The sequence below is a fragment of the Peromyscus maniculatus genome, chromosome 4 (genome assembly GCF_049852395.1).
Source record: "Peromyscus maniculatus bairdii isolate BWxNUB_F1_BW_parent chromosome 4, HU_Pman_BW_mat_3.1, whole genome shotgun sequence".
Classification (NCBI taxonomy): domain Eukaryota; kingdom Metazoa; phylum Chordata; class Mammalia; order Rodentia; family Cricetidae; genus Peromyscus; species Peromyscus maniculatus.
The window spans coordinates 139605036-139629029 of NC_134855.1; the positions used below are offsets into that span (position 1 = coordinate 139605036).

The following is a 23994-nucleotide window of genomic DNA, read 5'->3' on the forward strand; positions in this document are numbered from 1 at the left end:
CGTGAAGTCCTGGGTTCCGCAGCCAGTACTATATAAATTAGGCACGGTGGCACACACCTGTCATCCCAGCACTCAGAAGTGGGAACAGGATGAGCAGAAGCTCCAAGTCATCCTTGTACACGAGACCCTGTCTCAAAAACAAACAAATAAACATGGGCAAGCAGACGCTCAGCAAGAAGACACAAACCCACAGGCAACCCAGACTCTTGGCGTAGCAAGGGTCCGGACCACCCTGTCCCAAGCCCACTCTCTCTAGGAGACCACAGATATCGCTAAAGCCGTTTCTGCCTCTGTAAAATGGAATAACAACGACACTCAAGTGGCCCTCCTCTCTGGGGCTGGCCGGCCCCCATCTGGGGAGCACACAGGCCCCGGTGGCTGCAGCTATTAAGTGGGTGGATCTTGTGGTACCCAGAGCTGCACACCCAAGCCCCTCCCAGTGGAGCACACACCCGATGCTGTGCCACACAGGTCCCTCCCTCCACAGCCTGCTGTGACCTGAGCACCAGCCTCCTCATGCTCTGAGGTCATGGTTCCCCTGTTGCACAAGTCACAGATGTCACGGGGCCCACGGTCACTCCGGAGTGCAATGTCTGAGGACAGTTCTGTGGAAGTGCCGTTACTGTTGGGGGGAGGGCAGATGAGAGTGGGGGCTATCTGGGGCTATCTGGGTGGGGTCTCCATCCTCGCCAGCCCTTCTGCTCTTCTCCCCCCCCACCCCCCACCCCCGCTTTCGGCTTTTCTCCTCTCCCTGACCTCATGTCTCTCACCATCTCTCTGTCTCTGTCTCTCCCCACTGTCTCTCTGGTCCCTATGCTCTCCCCTCAGGCCTGCCTCCCCTCCATTCCCAGCTTTCTAACTATCTACTGGGTGAGGGCATTTGGCCAGGGATCGGCTTGATGCCCCAGCATGCCTCCGATCCTCCCCCACACCCACTGCCAAGGGCTCCCAGGGAACAGGGGACAGTCAGGGACTCCTCAGGCCCAGGGACACTGGAAATGTCCCTGTTCAGGGAGCCCTACAGCAGGAGGCCAGCTAGGTCCTCTCGGTGCGTGAGTGTGGACGCCCTCGATGACTCACCCAAGCTAAACTCCTCTCCCTTCTTTGGTAAACTGAGGCTAGACACAGAATGCACAGGTAGCCAGTCAGACGAACAGTTCTACCCAGAGGCCCGGGGATCCTGGGCATGATTTCTTCACTCTTGAGTGGATGCGGGAGAACCTTTTCCTGCCTTGGCCTTGGCCGCATGTGGAAGACGTAGCAGGTGCTTTGGCGGCTATCATGGCACCATGAAGAAATGGGCTGGGTGTGGATGGGAAGAACCAGGGGCCTTGCTCATGTCCCGTTCCCAACCCCCAGCTCATCCAGCTCTTTATTTATCCAGCCATTCAGCCAACACTTATTGAACAGGCGCTATGTGCCAGCCTTGCCGTGTGCACTGGGAACACAGTTAGCAGGATCCCCGCTTTGCATCCTAGAGTGAGGGACAAACTTCCACTAAGTAGTCTTTTGTGCCATTGGAGGTGGGGGGAAATCCATAAAGAGGGCCACAAGGACTAAACCAGAAAGCCGGGGGGCACCTGGAAATCCCCTCCCCCCAGTGGGGGGGGGGGGAAACACCTCTGTTCAGGTTGCCGGAAGCTGAGCCTAAGGCAGGGCTGGGGGAAAGGCAGTTCATGGAGGACCTGCTTTGGAGAGAATTGGGGGGAGGGCAGAGGCAGGGCTGACAGGGTAGAGCCTCGGCTGCAGCCGGGCTTTGGGGACCCCTCAGAGCTCTCTGCTCATGAGCATGTCGGGGAGTGAGCACCTGGCCCCCGACTTCCTCCCTGCTCCCAGACGAGGAGGTTCTGTTCTCACAGGCAAAGGGCCCCACCTGAAGCCCATAGCAACCAGCCTAGATGGAGGTGGGCCCAGGGACCTGAGAAAGAGTCCGGGGTGGACCTGCCACTAGAGAGTCTCGGGATCAAAGACCCCAGCTAGATGAGGAGAGATAAAAGCAAGCCAGTGGAGAAGGCAGCCATGCAAAGGCCCTGAGGAGTGAGGTGTACTGGAAGAACCAAGGCATCCTCAGCTGGAGAGAGGGAGCAAGGGGGGGAGGAAGGGGCAGGAAAGCATGATGGGAAGGGGAGGGAAATGAGAGAGGGAGGAGGAGGGAGAGGAGGCGTCACCCACTTCATGTCGCAGCATTTACAGACTGTAAGATTAATCTTTACTCTGAAGGCAGTGGGAGCCACGGGAGGCTCTGGAGCAAAGGAGGGTCATGATCCAGTTCGTGTTTCGTCAGGCTGTCTGGAGCACCCAGAGAATAGAAGGAGGGCTGGGCTGGGAGCAAGAGAGCAGCTGGAGGCCAGAGGACTCATGGGTGATTCACTCAGAGCTGCTCCTGTTGTGGCAGAGGGTGGGGTGGAGACTGGGTGAGTCGGAGCTCAGCAGAGCTGGCGGCCCATGAGCCTGGGGAGCGGCCCGCTCCGCACAACCCAGAGGGAGAAAAACTTTTTTTCCAGGCAGTCTTGTGTAGCCCAGGTTGGCCTAGAACCTATTATGTAACCAAGGGTGACCCTGAAACTCTGATTCCCCCGCACCCACCTGAACGCTGGGATTACAGGCGTGCGTGCACTGCCATGCGTGGTCTACGGGGTGCTGAGGACCAAGTCCAGTGTTTCCTACAGGCTAGGCAAGCATCCTACCCACTGAGCCACACAGCCCCAGGAGTTCTTCTCCATGCTTCACAATATGGAAACGGAGGTGGAGGCCAGGTGGATCAGACAGGGCCCAAGCCCTCCTGGCCCCTGCCGCAGTTACCCTGGGGGTCACTGGTAAAGCTCCTACAACAGCTGAGTGGTAGACAACTCCAATCCCAGCTACTCAGGAGGCTGAGGCAGGAGGACATTTAAGCACAACCTGGGTTACTTGAGACTCTGTCTTTAAAAACAAAGCGAGAAAGTAAAATATGAAAATAAAAGGGGGAAAAAAAAAAAAAGAAGAATCAGCAGCCAGGCCTGGTGGTACATGACTGTGATTCTCAGGAGGTGGAGACAGGAGAATTGGGAATTCGAGGTCATTCCCAGATATGTAGTGAGTTCAAGGACAGCCTGGGCTACACAAAAACCATCCATAGTCACTAGAGAAGAGAGAGTACTGAACTCTGGGGAGGAGAGAACCTGGACAGCCCAAGGAGCCAGGGCCTCGAGAACGTTGAGCTGAGACTGGAGGATGTGTAGGCAGAGCTCTGAAAGCTGGTGGGTGAAGAGCTTGAGAGAGGGCACGGCCTGTGTAAAGGTCCTGCGGTGAGCCAAATGCAGAAAGTTCACAAGATTAGGTCAGGCCAACTGTGGTGGCACAGATCTGTACTCACAGCAGGAGGATTGCCGTGAGTTCAAGGCCTGCTGGCTAACAGTGAATACAACAACAAGCCAACCATGGCAATTGTAGAAAGACCTAGTCTCAGAAAAAGGCAAAAGAAAAAAAGCGACAAGTTTCAGAGGACAGGAAGGAAGGCCAGAGCTGGAGGCCGCACGCAAGTCCCCAGGCAGAAGGGAGAAGATTGGATTTTAGTTTGCGGCCATGGGAAGCCACCGGAGGCGTTAAGAGGGGGCTGAGACCTGTCCAGGGTGGTGTGATAGTTCACTCTTGACTGCTGCAGGAACAGCCTGCAAGGATTCTAGGATCTGAAGGTATGCTCTCCCTGATCCACAAGGCTCTGGGAGTCCAAGAATTCTCATCCACCCCCACCTGGACCTCCTAGAGAACATTCCAGGCTGTGATTATCTCAGCGCCAAGAGCCTTCCCATCTTCCCTATCGAGAGGCCCCCTGGGGAGGCAGCCACAGCCCTAGGAGGACTGGAGAAACAAGAAGGGAGTGGCTGGGGGTTGGAGGACCATGCCCATGGCAGCTGGGTCCCCACACATGGGTGCCTATGATATTCCCAGTGGACATGTGGAACCCATATCCTGTCTGCTGTGTGCACCAACCTTTGGGCGGTCCACCCATCCTTACCCTACACAGCCCAGCTGCCATCTCTCTAACTCACTGTCTTTCTCTCTCTCTGTCCCCCTAGCCCTCCTGGCCCCTGGTCTCCTGCCTGAGGTCTGGCTAGCCCCAAGGGCACAGGGTAGGAATAAGCATCTTCTTCCCAGCATTCCCTGGGCCAGGTAAGGACAGACCTGCTTGATTCTGGCAGCTCAGCTCTGGTTTGGTCAACCCATCCCAGACCCAGGACCTAACACCCTGGAACTTCATGGCTGTGGGAAGGTGGGGTACAGCACAGGACCTCCTGGGAACACAAGCCTGAGCAGGGACAGTCAGGCTGAGCCATCCTGAAGGGCCTCCATTTACACACAGGGAAACCAAAGCTCAGAGAGGGCACACCACTGGCGTAGGGCCACACAGCTAATTGCAGGCAGAACATGACCCCAGGCCTTGGGCAGGACTTCAGAGAGGCTCCCTCCCCCTCCAGCCCCCAGCTTCCTTCCGCAGAGGCCACTGGGCCTCCTGTCCTGGGAGTTCTTCCAGAACCATCCACGCATCGCCTGCTTCTCACACAGGTAGAGAAACAATCCACTCTTTCTGCACCTGCATGGTGACTGTGAGGTTCAGAGCGCTCATCTTGCTGAAAGCTTCAACCTCCTGGCACACCAGCAGGCTGCCAGCCTCCACCAGCCCTTGATGTCAGTCTTCTCTAGTGTGGGAAGTGTCAAAGATTCTTCATATTCCTGCGCACACATGTGCACACACACACATGTGCACATACATGTGTACCCCCACACCTCCAAGGCTGCTGAGCAGAAGGACAGAGACAGTGTGGGTAACAGCATAGTCTTAACTGGGGCAATGGTGGCCTTGCCAAACTACAGGTCTCTGGGCCTGCTCCAGACACCCCCAGAACAAAAGCCCCCAAAGCTGGAGGAGCCTGGCAGTGACCGTCAGTAGGGGAGGACTAGAGTGGGGTGGGTTGGGGACCATTGAGCTAGGTCTCTGGCTGGCAAGGTCCTTGGGGGCGCGGCTGGCTGGAGCCCTGGCTCTCCTGCAGCCTCCTTCTCCTGGTTTGAGTGTTGAGGGTCTTGGAAAGTGGGGGTTAATACAATCAAGTGAGCATCTGCCAAGCCAGAGAAGAATACATGAGAAATGGGCAAAGCTGTGAGAGGAGCCCCAGTGTGGGGACCACACAGCCAGGAACCAGCTCCTGAGATGCCGAGTAAGGGGTGCTGGGAATGCCCAGGGGTCTTATCCACTTCCTGCCCCTCCCAGGAGGCCAGCTGCGGCCGGCCTGCCCCTGGAACCACCCCCTCCCCTGCCTTGCCAGCTCCTTCCCATTCACCTGCCCATTGCCTGAGAGAAGTTGTCTCCCTGCCCTGCCTGGGCTTACCAGGGCACGGAGTCCTCATGCACGGAGACCATCTCCTCACAGGAAACCCAGTGAGCCTTCTGTTCATCTACATAGACCCTCTGATCATCTACATAGACCCTCTGCTCATCTACATAGACCCTCTGCTCATCTACATAGACCCTCTGATCACCTACATAGACCCTCTGCTCATCTACATAGACCCTCTGATCATCTACATAGACCCTCTGCTCATCTACATAGACCCTCTGCTCATCTACATAGACCCTCTGATCACCTACATAGACCCTCTGCTCATCTACATAGACCCTCTGATCATCTACATAGAGCCTCTGATCACCTACATAGACCCTCTGCTCATCTACATAGACCCTCTGATCATCTACATAGACCCTCTGCTCATCTATCTACATAGACCTTCTGCTCATCTACATAGACCCTCTGCTCATCTACATAGACCCTCTGATCACCTACATAGACCCTCTGCTCATCTACATAGACCCTCTGCTCATCTACATAGACCCTCTGCTCATCTACATAGACCCTCTGCTCATCTACATAGACCCTCTGATCACCTACATAGACCCTCTGCTCATCTACATAGACCCTCTGATCATCTACATAGACCCTCTGATCACCTACATAGACCCTCTGCTCATCTACATAGACCCTCTGATCATCTACATAGACCCTCTGCTCATCTATCTACATAGACCTTCTGCTCATCTACATAGACCCTCTGCTCATCTACATAGACCCTCTGATCACCTACATAGACCCTCTGCTCATCTACATAGACCCTCTGATCATCTACATAGACCCTCTGCTCATCTACATAGACCCTCTGCTCATCTACATAGACCCTCTGATCACCTACATAGACCCTCTGATCATCTACATAGACCCTCTGATCATCTACATAGACCCTCTGATCACCTACATAGACCCTCTGATCATCTACATAGACCCTCTGCTCATCTACATAGACCCTCTGCTCATCTGCATAGACCCTCTGATCATCTACATAGACCCTCTGCTCATCTGCATAGACCCTCTGCCTTCCTGGGGACTCTGGAGAGCAAGTCTCTCCTTTGTTCCTTCCTCGTCCCTTAGACCCCGGGAGGAAGCAGTCGGAGCACATTCTGCTCTGCTCAGAACCCCACCACCACCCACGCATCCCCCACCTGCCCCTCCTCCCCCCCCCACAGCTTCCTTGCTGTTTCCAGAACATAGAAATCAGAGCTGCGAGGCTGGGTATATGGCTCAGTTGATACAGTGCTGGCTTAGCATGTAAGAGATCCTGGGCTCCATCCCCAGCACATAAAACAGAGCACGGTGGCACACATGCTATCCCAGCACTCGGAGGCTGAGACGGAGGAATGGCCAGTTTAAGGCCAACCTAGGCTACACAGTGAGTTCCAAGACAGGGTTACAGAGTGAGGAGAGAGAACTCCAGTGGATTGACATCCACTTCCGTGGGTCCCACAGGGACTCGGTGAGGTTTGGTGGAGGGCAAGTGTTTGAGGTTTATCCTTTTTTATTTGCACAAGTTAACTCACCAGCCAGCTGCTCACTGACACCAAGCATGTGACCTCCTAATGTCCCCACTCACAGGCAGGACTGACGTCTGGGAACGTGGAATGAGTTATGATGGCATGGCTGATGTGAGACTAAGAGGTCGAGAAGCACTTTGGGGGTTGCTAGAGAGGTTAAGAGCATGTGTTGCTCGTTCAGAGGACCTGGGTTCAATTCCCAGCACCCACATGGTGGCTCACAGTCACTGTAACTCCAGTTCCAGGGGATCCAACAGGCATGCATGCAGCACACACACACACACACACACACACACACACACGCACGCACGCACGCACGCACGCACGCACACACACATGCACACGCGCACGCGCGCACACACGCACACGCATACGCACACACAGGCAAAACATTCACGGCCATAAAAGAAAATAATATTTTAAAAAAAAAAAAAAGCCAGGCAGTGGTGGCACACGCCTTTAATCCCAGCACTCAGGAGGCAGAGCCAGGAGGATCTCTGTGAGTTTGAGGCCAGCCTGGTCTACAGAGTGAATTTCAGGACAGGCACCAAAACTACACAGAGAAACCCTGTCTCGGAAAGAAAAAAACAAAAAGAGGCACCTTGGGAAACATAAACATCAAGACTCACAGTTAGAGCCCGCAGGGTCTCTGAGGTCAAGTAGGTTGGCTGCTAGAACTGGCTTTGTCTTGGCACCCCCATGCAGTCCACTGGAGCCAGGCACAGTGACGGCCAGACCTGGCTTGACGGCCCAGGTACAAAAGTGCAAAGACCAGAGCCTGCCTGAGAATTCGAGAATGTGCATGGTGGCTTCACATCTACTGGCCAGAGCATGGGCATGGCCCAGCGTCTGCTGACAGACACCTGGACAGCAGCTTGTGCACATGGACGGTGGCATGTGTCTATGGCACGGCAGGAAACGAGACAGACACTAAACATACGAGCAGGCACCCCAGTGGGTGGCCCACAGGTCAGCTGCCCTGAGGGGAGCAGGTTGTGGGACCACGGGCAGAGGATCCAGGGAATGCCTACAGGGTGCGCTTCGCTGGGAAAAACACTCCAAGCTCCTCCATTGGCTGCCCCTGCAGGGCTAAGAGGTCACATGGTCAAAAGACTGGTGGAGAAAAGATACACCCCTGCAAAGATATGGGAGAAAGGCATAAAGAAAGACCCAGAGGTTTGAACCCCTAAATCACAAGCGCCCATGGGGTGTGTGAGGAAGGTCAGCCTGCGAAGACTGATCTTGGCCTCATGCGGGAATGTTTCTGAGAGTACCCACATGTGCTAGTAAAGTCATCTTCATCTATGACTAGCAGGGAGAAAATCAGAGACCAGGGCCATGAGTTCAAGATCAGCCTGGCCTTATGAAGTGAGAGTGTCCTAAAATAAATAGATAGATAGATAGATAGATAGATAGATAGATAGATAGATAGATAGATAGATAGACAAATAATAAATAAATAAATAAATAAATAAATAAATAAATAAATAAATAAATAAATAAATAAATAAAGTGCAGTGGACTCGGATGGTACAGCCCTGTGATTCCAGCTCCTCCAGACTGAAGCTGAGGCAGGAGGATCAAAACCTCAAGGCCTGGGGCTGGAGAGATGGTTCAGTGGCTTGAGAGCACTAACTACTCTTCCAGAGGACCTGGGTTCAATTCCCAGCACCCACACAGCAGCTAACAACTGCCTGTAACTCCAAGATCTGACACCCTCACACAGATATGCAGGCAAAACACCAATGCACATAAAGTAAAAATAAATAACTTTTAAAAAATTAAATTCTGGGGTTGGGGATTTAGCTCAGTGGTAGAGTGCAAGGTCCTGGGTTCGGTCTTCAGCTCTGAAAAAAAAAAGAAAGAAATAAAGAAAGCAAAAGAAAAAAGAAAAATATTTAAATTCTAAAAAAAAAGAAAAAAAACCCTGAAGGCCTACCTGGACTTCAGAGCAGGTCCCAGACCTACCTGGGCAACTGAGCGAGACATTGTGTCAAAACAAAAAGTAAAAATGGGCTGGGGATGTAGCTCAGTGGTAGAGTATTTGCCTAGCATATGCAAGGCCGTCGGTTCAATCCCCCACACTCCCGCCACCACCACTAACAATAATTGTAACAATGGGGCCTGGGAAGAGGGCAGAGTTGGTAACGAGCTTGCCATGCAGGCACACGTACCTGACTCCCTTCCCCGGAACCCATGTGAAAAAGCTGGGCTTGTGGCTCACACTTGTGAGGACCCGGAGACCAGAAGACCCCTGGGGCTGGCTGGCCAGCCAGCCTAACCTACTTGTTGAGTTTGAAGCCAGTGAGAGACACTGACTCAAAAACAAGGTGGGTGGTGCCCGAGGAATGAGGCTTAAAGTTGACCTGTGGCTGTGCGTACACACACACACACACACACACACGCACACGCACACGCACACGCACACGCACACGCGCACGCACGCACGCACGCGCACACACACAGTAATAAGTGCATAAGACGGGCCAAGCAGGAGTCAAGGACCCTTGTGAGGACTGAGCACCCCTCATGCTCCCAGCGGCACAGTCCGTCCTGCCAATTCCTTCTTTGCCCACATCTCCCGTGCAAGGGCAGGGCCCAGGGGTCACCCCTGCCCACAGTGGCCTTCCCAGGAGAGTACACAGGTCAACAAGGTGAGTGGCGGGGACGGCTGTCCTCAGCTGTCACTGAACCTCAAAGGAGATGGTGATTTAGGTGAAAGTGCAGGTGACCTGGCTGGCAGGCACGCAGCCCTGCAGAGGCCAGCCACGTGGAAAAGCAGAGCCTTCTAGAACCATTACAGATTTCAATATGGTGGTCACAGGCTTGTTACACACATGGACCAGCCTTTTCTCTTCCTCCTCTTCCTCCTGGTTTTTGTTGTTTTGTTTTTAATTTACATTTACTTATTTGTGTTTGTTTTTGTTTTGTTTTTTGAGACAGGGTTTCTCTATGTGTAGCTCTGGCTGTCCTGGAACTCGCTCTGTAGACCAGGCTGGCCTGAAACTCAGAGATCCGCCTGCCTCTGCCTCCTGAGTGCTGGGACTGAAGGTGTGTGCCACCACCACCTGGCTGTGGGTGTCCGCTTGTGCGTGCCACCGTGGATGCGGAGGTCACATGACAACTTGTGGGTCTCTCCTTCCTTCCACTGTGTGGGTGCTGGAAAGTGAACTCAAACAGTCGGCTTCGCGGCAAGCGCCCTTACTCACTGCGCCATTTCGACAGCCCTGCCCGGGTTGCTTTTTGAACCAGGATCCCAATCTGTAGTCCAGGTTGGCCTCAAACTCGTGATCTTCCTGCAGGACTTCCAGAGTGCCACCATTCCAGCAGCCCGGCCCTGTAGAGCATAGGGTATGTTCCCCACCCCCAGAAGCCCACTCCAGCCTCCCTAGATTGCGAGAACCTTCCCAAACACCACTGTGGTCAGTAAGAGCCCTCTATGACCCCAGGCAGTCAGGAAGCTCCTTCTCTAGAACTTTCCATTCTGCTCTGTCATTCTGGCAGGCTGGGTTCTGAGAGCCCCCTTCCTACCTTGGCAATCACTGGAGTGATTTCTGCCTTCCTCTGACTCCCTCACGCTGCCAGGCTGGGGCTAGGAGGTCAGGTTCTGGGGCTGGAAACCCAGGCCCAGGGCCCGTGTTGCCGAGCCAGACAAAACTGGATCTGTTCCCAACCCTGGGGGCTAGAGATCCCACGCTCTGACCCAGGAAGCAAGGCAAAGGCCACAGGACATAGGCGGAGGCTGGAGCTGCCCGGGACTGGGAGAGGTGGATGCTCCATTGGGGGCCTGTGCCCCACTGACCCCTAACCCCCTACTTGGAGCGGCCGCCCTGGGCTGGACCGTCTTTGCCAAACTGCTTTCGCCATCTCCACTGGGCCCTGGGGAGCCTCCCAGATTGTGCTGGGCAAAGCCACAGGGAGGGAGCACACACTGGTATCCTCAGACCTGGGTTCAAATCAGGTCCTGCCACCCACCTGCTACCTCCAGCCACTCCAGTACACTCACTCTCTGAACTCCTGGACTGTTTTAGTTTTCTCCTTGAGTTCAGGTGCCTAGGACACCCCTTCCCCTGGAGACGTGACTGCCTACTCAGGCGCCTTCGCGATCTTTCTCTGTCCCTTTAACCCATTCCCACCTTCCTGTCCACCTCATGCTCCTCTGTTCAGTGTGTTCCTCCAGCTAGCTAGCTGTATCTGACTTGAGGTTTAACCTGTGTGGCACAGGGCATGGGGAGTGGGTGGTGGGGAGCACCAAGCCCCGTGAAGCTCATGCATATTTCTTTTGGTTTTGTTGTATTTTGCTTTCTGTTTGTTTGAAATAGTGTCTCGCCTAGCTCAGGCTGGCCTCAAACTCACTATGTGGGCGAGGATGGCCTTCAACCTCTGATTGCCCTGCTTCCATCTCCCAAGCGCTGGGTTGACAGGTGGGCACCACCATGCCCAGTTTTTCACAGGGAATGGAATCCAGGGCCTCGTGCACAGTAAGCCAGTGTTCTACCAAAGGAGCCCTGGCCGATTATGCACAGTTATAGAGGTAAGTTCTGATGTATCCAGAGGACCACCTTCCAGGTAAGATCCAGAGACCTCTGAGCCATCCAGGAGGCTTCCCGATGCCTATCCAGGCAGTAACTCTCCTGCCAGCAGAGGAAGCTGCCAGAGTGACTGGGACCTCCCTGGTGACTGCCCTTCAATTTTGTATCCAAGGACTAAGACAGAGAATTGACTTTTGCATCCCCAGCCACATGCTCAGATCCGAAGCTCAGCTGTGATTTTGCTGCCATCCTGCCCATGGATGGACCACAGTTGTTCATCTGCTCACTGACTGAAGGCGTCGGGTTGTTCCGTGGCTTTGGTTTAAGGCTATGAGAGCTGTAACTGCTGTGAGAAGCTCACTAGTCCTTGGCAGGCAAGTGTTCTTTCTCTTGGGTGCATCAGAGGTCAGGGTTTCTCTTGATAGCATTTTGAACATGCAGAGAAATGGGAAGACCCGTGTGAGGCCCCAGGCTGTCTCCTCAGGCTGTTCCTCCTACAGCCTCCCTGCACGTTCGTCCTCTTTCCCTGTCCTTTTCCTTTTGTTTTGAGACAGACTCTCAAATCGTTGTGTATGTAGCCCAGGATGGCCTGGAATGCGCCATCCTCCTGCCTCAGCCTCCTGGGTGCCTGTAATCCAGGTGTGTGCCACCAGACCCAGCTTATCATTGCCCTTCTATCTGCATTTTTTTTCTTTTAGCTGAATTACTTGAGAATGAGTTGTAAGTATGACATCACTCTCCGTCCAGTATCTCCTGACCTTCATCACATGCACACAGGAATTCACAAGTGCGCACTCACACACACACAGTACTAAAGCTGCGTTCAGGTCAACATCACTCTTGTTCCCACATGAGTCTTCTGACATTTGTCTGGTCCGGGGTGACAGAAATCCCTTCGGTTGTGTTTGGGGTTTCAGTCTGAAGCAGCTCCTTCTTGGCGTTCCCTCAGTTTTCATGACCTCGGCAGGATTGAGGATGCCAGCCGGCTGTTCTGTAGGGTGTTCCCTAGTTTAAATTCACCCCACATTCCCTGAGGGTTAGGCTCCGTGCCTCTGCACTGCAACAGCAGTGGTGACACTGGGTCCCCGAGTGTCCTGCGAGGTGGCACACACCTGTAATTTGTCCCCTAGCTGGAAAATGAGGACAGTGAAGTATCCCACCCCACGGAGCGATTTCAAGGACTAACTGAGACACAGCCCAAGGTCTGATTTCGAAATGTTCTCTCCCTGGGTCTGACCTGTCTCCTGTCCCCAGCCATATCCCAGAATTCCCACCCAACCTCAGAAAGAGCTTGGAATTCATCCCACCTGGTTGCGCGCAGACCAGTGCTGTCTCTGGTGACCTCCTGAGTGATGGAGACAGAGACAGAGAAGGCAAGTGCTTCCCACATACCACTGAGGGACGCTCAATCTCCCTCCGTACCAGAGAATTTTCAACCAAAAGCAGTCTTGTCCCCATGCAAGAGCTGGCAGCTTTGATCAGGGAGCCTGTCATGGTGATGCAGAGCCGTTAGTCCAGCACCTCAGTGACTGAGGCAGGAGGATGGCAAGTTAAAGGCAAGTGTGGGCTACATAGGTAGATACTATCTCAAAAAAAAAATCTGCAGGGTGGTGGTGGCACACACCTTTAATCCCAGCACTCGGGAGGCAGAGCCAGGCAGATTTCCGTAAGTTCGAGGCCAGCCTGATCTACAGAGCGAGATCCAGGACAGGCACCAAAACTACACAGAGAAACCCTGTGTTGAAAAAACAACAACAACAAAAAAAAAATCTAAGAATAGTTACTTACTCCTGAAATCTCAGCACTCAGGATGCTGAGGCAGGAGGATCACCAAACATTCAAGACCCCACTGGAGAGAGAAACCAGCGTAGTCCAGTATGTGAAAATGGAAGAGGTACTTTACACTCTTTGGTGCATAGGACGTCCGGAAAAGGAAGTGACCTGATCCCAAATGTCATCGTGTGGAGGCCGTGGCACCCCCGACACGTACCAGACATGAGGAGCTGGCAGGCAGGTCCTGCCCTTGCTGCCCCCCTTTCCACCTGGGCCCAGTGAGGGAAGAGAAAAGGGCCAGTTCTGACATCCAGCACACCTGGGGCTTGAGGAAGGGTTTCATCTTACAAAAAGGGAGTCTCTGGTCCAGAGCTTCAGAGAGTTCTGAGAAGCCCAGCCTCTGGGAGCTGAGAGTGAAGGACAGAGCCCTGTCCTCTGAACACCAGGGGTAGGGGTCCAGGCTTCAGCATCCCAGGCAAGTTTAGCATATCAATAAATTAAGGTCGTGGTGGTGGTGGTGGTGGTGGTGGTGGTGGTGGTGGTGGTGGTGGTGGTGGTGATTTGACCCCCCAGAGAATGAAGAAATCATGACTCTAAAGAGATAAAAATGTCACTGGTAGATGGCTCAGTGGGTAAGGTGCTTGTCTTGCAACCTTAGGGGCCTGTGTTCAGACCCCCAGCACTCACATAAAGCCATGTGTGAGAGTGTGAGCATATACTCCCAGTGCTGGGGAGGTGGGCACAAGCAGACCCTAAGCCCGACGGCCAGGCAGTCTAACACAGTCCATGGGCTCCAGGTTCAGTGAAAAAGCCTGTCTTTTAAAATAAGGTAGAGAGTGACTGTCACCTTCAGCCTCCACAGATGCACATGCACACACACCTCAGATGAACACCACAGGAATACACGCTCACACGTACACGCACAACAGTCAATCAATCCATAGATAAGTAAGTCCAGGCCAGCAAGATGACTCAGTGTGTAAACACGCTTGCTCTCAAGCCTGATGACCTGAGCTGATCCTCTGGACACACATGGAGGGGAGAACCAACTCCAAAAGTTGGCCTCTGACTTCCACACACAGATAGATAAATGATAGATAGATAGATAGATAGATAGATAGATAGATAGATAGATAGATAGATAGACAAATGATAGGTAGATGATAGACAGAGAGAGAGAGAGATGATAGATAGATGACAGATAGATGATAGACAGATTGATAGATGATAGGTAGATTGATAGATATGTAATAAAAGGTTATTTAATAAGCAAATAAATGAATTAAAAGCCAGAGGCCATCCAAGATAGTTACATTGTTTCAAATTCCCTCCCCTCAGATATCCTGTGGTGGCTGCTGGTGAGCAGAGCTCAGCAGGTGGGCACTGACTGAGTCTGAGGCGGCCAGGGCTGTTTGTCAAGGCCAGATGGGTCTCAAAAACCCTAAACCAAAACCGAAAGCAAAGCCCTGCAGGACTTGCTCTGATCAGGTGACCAGAATGTGACTGTCTGCACTGGGACAGAGTCAAGCGCAGCCCTCGGGTCCTGCAGAAACTCCAGCCTGTGTCACATGCAAGGAAATGACCTGTGGAGCTGCTGAGAGGACCTGGTGTGACAACGTGAGCCACGAAACAACCTTCAGGAGTCCTGCGACCTGCCACAGTTACAAAGGCCTGCTGAGGCACAGGACAGTGAAGAGACGAGGCCACCAAGTCTAGCCTGGTCTACATGGTGAGTTCCAGACCAGCCAGAGCTACATAGTGAGATAAAGAAACGAAAGTTTAAAAATAAACAAATCGTAAAGGATTAATGATAACTCAGTGATTTATTCTCAGTTCAGATGAAATACGGTGTTCAGAGCTTGTCATTTTCCTATAAATCTTAGATCTTTTTCAAAAGGAAAAGTGGTGTTTTTTTAATGCACCCACACACACACACACACTCACTGAGGGTGTCATTACCACGAGCAGGAATTCAGACGAAGCCATCATTGCCTATGTTTCCCATGGATGTGACCCTGAAGTCCACACTCTGGACCACTTAAAGACCTGTCTGTTAAGTGTCCACCTCAGCTACCCCTAAAGAGCACAGACAGGGACCCACGTGTCCCAAGCTATTAAATTAGGGAGCAACCACATATTTGTGCCATCAGCAATAAAAAGCACTAGCGAGCCTCACACCGCCACTTGAAGAGACGTCAGGTTGGACGTGGGGCCACTGTGTGGGTGTCCTTTAACACAATTCATGGAAACGGGTGCGCCAGTTCTTGCTATCCGATATTGAGGTACCAGGGCTGGGGATGTGGTTCAGTGAGCTCATCTAACATGCACGAGGTCTGGGGTTCAATCCCCGGCATCTCGAAATCTGGCATAGTGCAGGCCTGTAGTTCCAGTAGAGGCAAGGGGATCAGAATTTCAAGGCCAGCCTGGGCTACATGAGACAACAAAATCAGGGTGCTGATAAACTAGGTGTGGGGAGGGTCTCTTGGGCATTGTCATGGCCCTTAGGGGTCCCAGACTGGGAAAGCTATGTGCCTTTGCAGCTGTGGAGAGGACATTAGGGAAGAGAGACCCACAGCAGGAGATGGCCACACCGGCCAGACAGGATGAGGCTATAAAGCAAGGAAGAAAGGGCCTTGGAGTAGGCATAAGGGGACTCAGAGCAGACTCAGTGTAGTCCTTGAAACGGCCTGTGACAACCTCTTGCATGTAGCTGGGCTCAGATATGAAAGCAAGGAATGCCGCTTCTGTCTATCAGTCCGCCACTCCACGGAGCAGGAGACCTGGGGCCCAGCAGGCCCTGACCCGCCCCAGTGCTCTCTCCTCCACAGTCCCTCCCCTGGCTACCAGGCCTCTGAGGAGTGAGTCTTCCTCCTCCCTGGCTGCCTCCGTCCCTGCCAGGGCTGCAGAGCTGGGCCAGGGATCTGGTGACGGCTATAAAAATAATAACCGACCCGGCCAGCTCCCTGGCCTCCTCACTGGCCTCGCAGAGATCTCAGTGGGGCTGGCCCTGGCGGCTGGCGGAGGTACCTCCTGGCCCTGGCAGGCTGTCATCTCCAGGGAGCAGGTGCTGGTAGCTGGGGCTTGGGGCAGAGAGGTCATTCCGGGTGACATCTGGGCCCTACACGGTTGACAACATGCTCTACGCATCACCACAGGGCCTGGGCCTCTCTCATGCTGAGCAGGAGGTGGAGAGGAGCAGGGGGGCCCTCTGGACTCAGGTGAGAAAGCAGAGTCTGAAGCCTGCTGAGGCCGGCCTGGAAGTTTCTACCCAGTCCAAAGACCTGGGTCAAGCCTTACCTGAAGCATGCTGGACTCCAGAGTCATCTGGAGACACCAGACGCCTTCACACATGACTTCCCTAATTCAAACGAATTAAATCAACCCTTTCACCGATCTAACAGAGACCTTTTCTCCTCTCGGGGCAATGGTGGCAGCTGATCAGCCCAGACAAGGAAGCGTTAGGCCACCACTAAGATGCACAGGTGACAAAGAGACCTAGTCAGCTCTGTGCCATTTGGGCAAATGTATCAGAAATGAATTCAGCTGCCAGTAACAGGAAACCAAACGACAAAGGTCTCAATGAACAGTTCTTTTCTCCACGTAAACAAGCACAGAGCGAGGCTGGTGAGGACCGGTGTGCTTTCTCTGCCACCAACAGGACTCAAATGCCTTTTGTCTTTGGGGTTCCCCACCATGCATGAAGGGTCACCCATGGGTGGCAGAGGGCCTCTGAATTCCAGGCAGAGGATAAAAAGACGTGAGGGATTCAGTGCAGCAGGAAAGGAAGCCAAGGGCACGGGCCTCACTGCTGAGTCTTGCAGAGATGTTCCCGGCAGCCCCTCCTGTAGTTCCGTTCACAGCTCATGGGTCATTCCTAGCTGCAAGAGAAGCTGGGGAAATGTGGTCTCTCCATAAGGCGGCTCTTCCCAGAAACAGGGCAGTCCACTGCTAAGGGAGACGGGGAGGTGCGTACACGGGACTGGCAACATTAGCTACGATGAAAGGGGATGGAATGAAAGTCTGTGGAAGAAAATTCTAGAAGTTAACAAATGCCATCTCCAGAGGTCTCTACATGAACTAACCTGTCAAATCTTTTCAAAACACTCTGAGGAATGTTGCTATCTTCTTGTCACAGCCAGGGAAAAGGACTGTTTGTCTGCCCAATTCATGTCCAGGACACAGTGGATTCAGCTGCATTATACAAGGCTAACCCCCACCCTGTACCAGGATGGGGTCATTTTCAATAGAGCACGTGAACCAACTCAGTCCTCACTACATCCTTATCATTATGAAGCCAGCTCATTATTACCCACTTAATAAGCAATGAATGGGAAGCACAGAGAGGCAAAGTAACATACTTAAGGCCACACAGCAAGAGTTAACAGGTTTATTTCTGGGTCTTAAAATCATGGGTGCTTTTGACTTCCTTCTTTTATTAGTACTCCACATTAGTAATTCTCTGGAAATTAAATAAAAACAAGATGCCTCTTGGAAGTCCAGCCTCCTGCCTGTCCCCCAGTCCTGAGGCCACAGGAGGCCCAACTTCCCTCCTCAGTCTTGCCCATCTCTGCCCTCTGTCCCGCAGTCACTGCCCCCCCCCCCTGCTTGGCTCTCAGCCTTCGTTCCTCCCGTCCCTCCTGGCCAGCCTGGCCCCTCTTCCTGCCTGGCACAAGGCTCAGCTCAAATGGCTCCAGGCCCTGGGTCACAGGCTCGAATCCCTCAGGGCTCCTGGGCCAGGCAGGAGCTCTGCTCCTTCACCCACTGCTCTTTACCTAGCCCCCAGGGCCGAGGGGCCTGCTGCATTCGTCAACAGACTTATCAAGGACTACGTGGGTGCCAGGCTCTGGCAGGGACACCCAGTCATCCTCAAACGGCCTCAGAGGCCCTGCCGAAAGAACCCACCACCCTCCTCTACCAGTTCCAGCCCTCGCTGCCACCCCTCGAGGCCTTTGCACCTGCTGACTGCCCCCCTCAGGCCCCTCCTCGATTACCTTCTGCCACTCACTCCCCAGACTTATTTTCTCAAGGCTGTTATCACTGTTTGAATGAATGTACCAGTTTGTTACTGCTTCCTTTTGAGGGTTCAGGAGTTTGAGACAGGGTCTTATGTAGCCCAGGCTAGCCTCAAACTTCTTATGTAGCCGAGGATAATCTTGAACTCCTGACCTTCTTGACTCCACCTCCCACGTATTGGGGTAACAGGCATGTGCCACCCCACCAGGGATCACTCGACATACTGTTTCTATTAGCATGTGGCTCCCCTCACTTTGGGCCTGCGGCAGCGTTTGCTTGACCCTGGTTGACCAGATGGACTCTTTGTCCGTGGAGCAAAAGGCCAAGCACAGAGAGGCCAAAGTCTTCCTTGATGTCTCCAGCCAGCAGGAGACAAGCTCAGAGCCATGGATCCTGGCACACCCCTCACCCCTCAGAGGTTGTGTGCACCTGTGGTCAGCCCCGTGGCAGGGCCAGGCCTGTTGACCTACCTACCAATTGACCTGGGTTCAAACACAGCTCCGTCAGCTCTGGTCCTCCGGCAGGGAACTTTGTAGGTGGTTTCCAACACGTACACACTGCCCACCTTTCTATCGACAGCAAAGCCACCCTCCACCTACCACAGCTCCCAGCTTGGTTTAAATCCCATTCAAATCCTGTACCTCTAAATTACCCCATAATCTTGGATTAAAAAAAAAAAAAAAAAAAAGCCAAACTGCTCCTCGAGAAAAGAATGTTCCCGTGAAAGGCCTTGGGTCCCCATACATCACAAAACAGGGCTCCTGGCTACTGCCTCAGAGGACGCAAGAAGGGCTGGGTCACCAGCTCTTGGCCCACCCTGGCCTCCCCTGCTTTGCCCAGCCCCAAGCAAGCCCTCACCCAATAGCAACATCTGAAACCCCACAGCAGGAGTGGCTGGTGGGACACCACAGGGCGGGGGTGGGGGGTCTCTACGAGGGTGGAGGGGACAGTTAGAGGTCACAGCAGGGCAGGTGGTGAGCTTTGGGGGTCAAATCTCACTTTATCGGCTCAGCAGCTCTGGGGACAGTGACTGCCTGTGCCCGGCTTCCCCCGTGGCGGGAAAGGAGGTGGGAGCCAGGGCTGGTCTCATGGGGGATCGTTGATAAACGAAGCACACAGTATCCTGGGCTCTCCACTTAGCTTAGGCTAGCCCAGGGAAGACACCTCCTCTCAGAAGCCCTCAGGGACCTCCCGCTCCTCCCTGCCCTTTGCTCCTTTCCTGCCCCACTTTTCTTCCTTCGGAGTCTTCATCCCACCTGTCATTATCTTGTTCCAGTGGCTGAGGATTTAAGTGTCCTTCTCTCCTTGTTAATGGTCACTCTGTGTCACCACCCAACTCCAGCACCAGCAATGGGAGCTGGCATACAGCTGGTGCTCAATAAATGCTTGTCACATACATGAAAAAGAACCGGGCAAACAAATATCTAAGAGGAGAAGGGCAAACAAGTCTGAACCGGATGTGGGGGAGGGGAACATTCCTCAGATGGCTGGGAGACGCGACCCCCCCAACGCCAGCTCCCATGCCAACTTTTACCCTTCCCAGCTGCGCAAACTTGGACAAGTCACTTCCCCGATCGGAGCTTCCTGGCCAGGCAGAAGAATCCCGCAGCCGAAGCTGCGACCAAGGCTGAGCCGATCCCGGCAGCGAGTGGGGTCTCCACGCAGGGCGGGCACCCACGCCTCCAGCTTCCCTTCCTGACACCCACTTTCCTCCTGGGTAAAGTCACCGGGTTGTGGGTTGGCTGCATTAGACAATGAGCTGAGAGTACATTCTGTGAACGCCCCCATCCTGAGCAGGCGTGGGGAGGGCGCTGGCCGCCCCCCCACCTGCAGGTGAGCCTCAGCTGTGACCACCACTCCGTGGGGCTGTGGGCAATATGGCCGACGAGCCCTGGCAGCGGGAGGACCCAGCAGCCCACCCGTGACAAGGGCCTGGAGAGACACTTCAGCTCTGTGAGCTGCCCCCTCCCCCCACCGGAATCATCCTTCAAGCCGCTGTTCTCTCCCCATCTTGCCGTTCTGCCCCCAGGCTTTCGGTCCAGCTGGTCCCTCTTCTGGGCAATCCCTGACCCCTGGCGGCCTGGTGACCGGATCTGTGGGGTGTGTCACCTCATCTGTGACATCTCCTATCCACAGGGCTCCTTCGCTGGGCCACATGGACGGCAGGCAAAGCCTTTGACACGCTTACTGTTTTTCCCAATCCCAGAGATATCAGATGAGCCTTGGGTCACACCCCCTTCCCGCTCTGTTCCAGTCTGTGCTACAACTTGGGGTTGGGTACCTGATCTTGGGGCCAGGAAATGAAACTTCCATAAAGGGCAGGGGTTTGGGGTAGGGACAGGACTACAAACCAACCCCAAACTCCGTGCAGACTGCCCTTCTACCTGAGTGGAAGTCTCACGTCTGTGACTTATGCTGAGAAATGGATGCAAGGCCAGCCTGGCCGCACAGGTGCATTAAAGTTTTCCATTCCTGGAAAGATGGAGCCCTCCCCGCTCCCCCACCTCTCAGGTCTAGTCCAGGCTTTGAGTCTAAGAGGTTAAATCCTGGAGCATCAGAGCTGACCGACAGCCACTGGCGTAGATAAAAGTCATCAGGACACTGGACCATGGGGCTGCACTGACCTTGGCTCCAGGGCCCACCAGGTCAAGTGCCTATCTAGGCCTGGAAGGGAGCTGACTGGAAGCCAAGTGTCTGAGGGTCTGTACAGGCCTCCAGCTACTTTAGCATTAGAGGGGCGGAGAAAGCCTCACCCTTGGCCCTGTAACAGTGGAAGACCAAGGGTCACCAGTCCCAACACGGCAGGTTCCCACGGAGAAAGGGAAGAAAAAGCCTTCCCTATTCCCGAGCCACAGTGTCACTGGTCATTCCCAAGACCCCAGGCTCCTCTAGGCCTCTGGCAAACTGCTCTGTTACCCGCTACCCAGAATTCCTCAGGGCAGGGTGCTCACAGGGACCTGACAACCACAAGCCATTCACATCCATAAAGCAAAGGACACAGGAGTGCCCACCTTCCATGAGGCTTGAAGGAGATACGGACAGGCCCAGGGCTTGCAGGACGCTGGGCCAGGGCAGGCGCTCCACACTCACACAGCCAAATGCCAGGAGCCTCCCATCAAAAATAATAACAAGAACAAATGCTTATGTAACAGTTCTGGCGTGCCAGGCACGGCAGGACACGGCATATCCACTGCTCCTTGGACACTCTCAACTCTCACTAATGCAGCCCGGCTGTGGCAATCAGTGCTGCCCCGGCGAGTCTGAGCGGTGGACCTGAGTTCAAGTCCTGGCTCAGCCACCTTGAGCCAGGCAAGGGAGGCTCCTTGTCCCATCTGGGTTGGAAGGGAAAGCAGAGTAGGAACTGTCCCCTGCACCCTCCACTCAGACCCGTCTCTCTTCACACGGGGACATACAACTCAGACAGACGTGCAAACGCCCTTCTGCAGCACCAAACACACAGTACTTTGTACATGGTACTTACCAAAACACCTGCCTGACCGGGGCTGTCTGGACCAGCCCTTCCTACAGTAGTCACTGCCTGCCTGGTCCCCAACACAAGCCTGGCACCCAGAGGCAACCGGGCCCAAGCAGGGTTTCTAGCAAGGTCCCCAGCACCCATGGGTGCTGAGTCACCCTGATTTCCTGACCCAGCACTCTGCTCCTTCTCCTGGGGGGGAGGGGCTGGCACTCCATCTGCCGGGGGAAGAGAAAAACCCAGATGCGACACCCCCACCCACCACCACACACAACCCAAAAATAACCGCAGCCCCCTACACACCAGAAACACAAAAACAAAATCTCGCATAAATCCAAAGTCAGAAGGGAAGAAAAAAAATTTTTTCAAAAGCCAACTACTGCCCCCAAAAGGCTTTTAAACATTCTCCAAAAAAGTTTATTAAAATGTCTTCACTTTAATGCTCGAAACGGAAAAGGTTCTCAAAATATACATACGCCTCTTTTCTCATAGAAATAGAACTTTTTTATAATACAAAAAAATAATAAGACCAAAAAGAAAAAAAACAAAAACAAAACAAAAAACCAAAAACGTCAACAGCAACAACCCCGCAGGAACATCTTTAAGTGATTACTCAGGGCCCGGCTGACAGTTACACGTGTGTTGCGTCAGTCCCGTGTCCACACGCGCTCCGCCACGTTTGATCCGGATTGCATCAAGTCCTGAAACCGGGTGCGCGGTGCAGGTGCGTGCGCGCGGTGCCCACGGTGCCCCCTCCGTGCAGGTGCAGGTGCGCGCGGGGCACGCACGGTGGCCTCGGTGCGCGCGGGGCAGGTGCGCGCGGGGCAGGGCGCACGGTGCCCACGGTGGCCGCGGCGCCCCCACGGCACCCCCGGCGCGCTAGCAGTGACCCGCCGAGGCCAGCAGCGGCTCGGGCAGCTGCTTGAACAAGTTCCGCAGGGTGCTGAGCTCTCGCGACAGCTGCTCCACCTTCTTCTGCAGCCGCTCGTTCTCGGCCGTCAGCTCCAGCACCTTGTGCTGCGTCTCCAGGTTGCGCATCTTGGCCTTGTCGCGGCTCTTGCGCACCGCGATGTTGTTGCGCTCGCGCCGCATCTTGTACTCGTCGCTCAGCTTGTCCACCGCCTTCTTGGCCTTGGCCTTGGCGGGCGCGGCCGGCGGCCCCGCGAAGCAGGCGGCGGGCGCGGCCTTGGCGTCGGCGGGGCTCGGCGTGCCGGGCGGGCTGGACGACGACGACGTGGACAGGCTGCCGCTGCTGCCGCTCGGCGTCGCCTGGTAGCCCAGGTAGGCGCGCAGGGCGAACGGGAAACCGGCCGCCATGGCGGGCGCGTCGTCCGCGCGCTTGCAGTCCGCGGGTTCGAAGCCCGGCTCCGCCTTGAGCGCGGCGGGCGGCGGCGGCGGGAAGCAGGCGGGCGGCACGGCCTTGGCGCCCGCGCGGCCGAGGCTCACGTAACCGTAGTCGGCCGGCTTCTTGGCCGGCTTGGCGCCGTAGTCGTCGGCGAAGAGGTCGGAAAGGAAGTCGTGGTGCGCGGGCGCGGGCGCGGGCGCGGCGAAGTCCGCGGCGGGCGCGAGCGGCTCCAGGTAGGGGCTGAAGTCGATGGCGCGCTCGTGCTCGCCGATGGCCGGCTCGGCGGCGGGGGCGCGCGGCGCGGCGCGGGCCGCCTTGGCCCCGTAGGCCAGGCAGTCGGGCTCGTAGTAGAAGTTGGCCACTTCCATGGATCTAAAGGCGGCGGGCGGCGGCGGGAGGCATGCTGCGTCCCAGGCCAGCAGGCGGTGCATGAACGCGGGGCCCGCGGGCTCCGCTGCGTCCCGGTCCCGTGCGCGGCTCGGACTCGGCGCGGCGGCGGCCGAGAGGGAGGTTTATAAGGCGGCGCTTGGCAACAGGGCTGCGTCACGCCGGGGCCGCCCCGGCCCCTCCCGCCGCCCGGCCGGTGCGCGTCATTGCCTGGCCGCGGGAGCGCGAGAGGGCGCGGCGGGGAGTGGGGCGCGGCGGGGGTCCGCGCGCGGAGTGCTGAGCGGTGGCCCGGGCGCCCCGCCAGCCCCGCGATCGCCACGGACGCGGGAGTCGCCGGCCCGCCCCCTTCCCGCCCCCTCGGGAACTCGGAGGAGCGCGGCGGCCGCCCGCCCTCTGCTGGAGGACGCGGTGGCCAGTCCCCGCTCCCGTCCGCTGTCCCGGGACCCCGACTCCTGGGAAGCAGAGCGTTCCACCCGGTGCACGACCCCAACCCCCAACCCCCGACCCTGCCCGCTGTCCCTGGCCCCCAACTCCCTGGAAACAGTCTTCCGCCCGGTGCATGTCCCCCACC

The 23994-nt window shown here is 55.1% G+C and overlaps 1 protein-coding gene across 1 annotated transcript; it reads right to left on the reverse strand.

Moving 5' to 3' along the window:
• Positions 1–22425: 22425 nt before the first annotated feature.
• Cebpb (CCAAT enhancer binding protein beta) lies at positions 22426–23549 on the reverse strand. Its single transcript, XM_076571113.1, has one exon. The coding sequence runs from the start codon at positions 23465–23467 to the stop codon at positions 22571–22573; it is 897 nt and encodes a 298-aa protein (XP_076427228.1). The 5' UTR covers positions 23468–23549; the 3' UTR covers positions 22426–22570.
• Between the last annotated feature and the right edge of the window lie 445 nt (positions 23550–23994).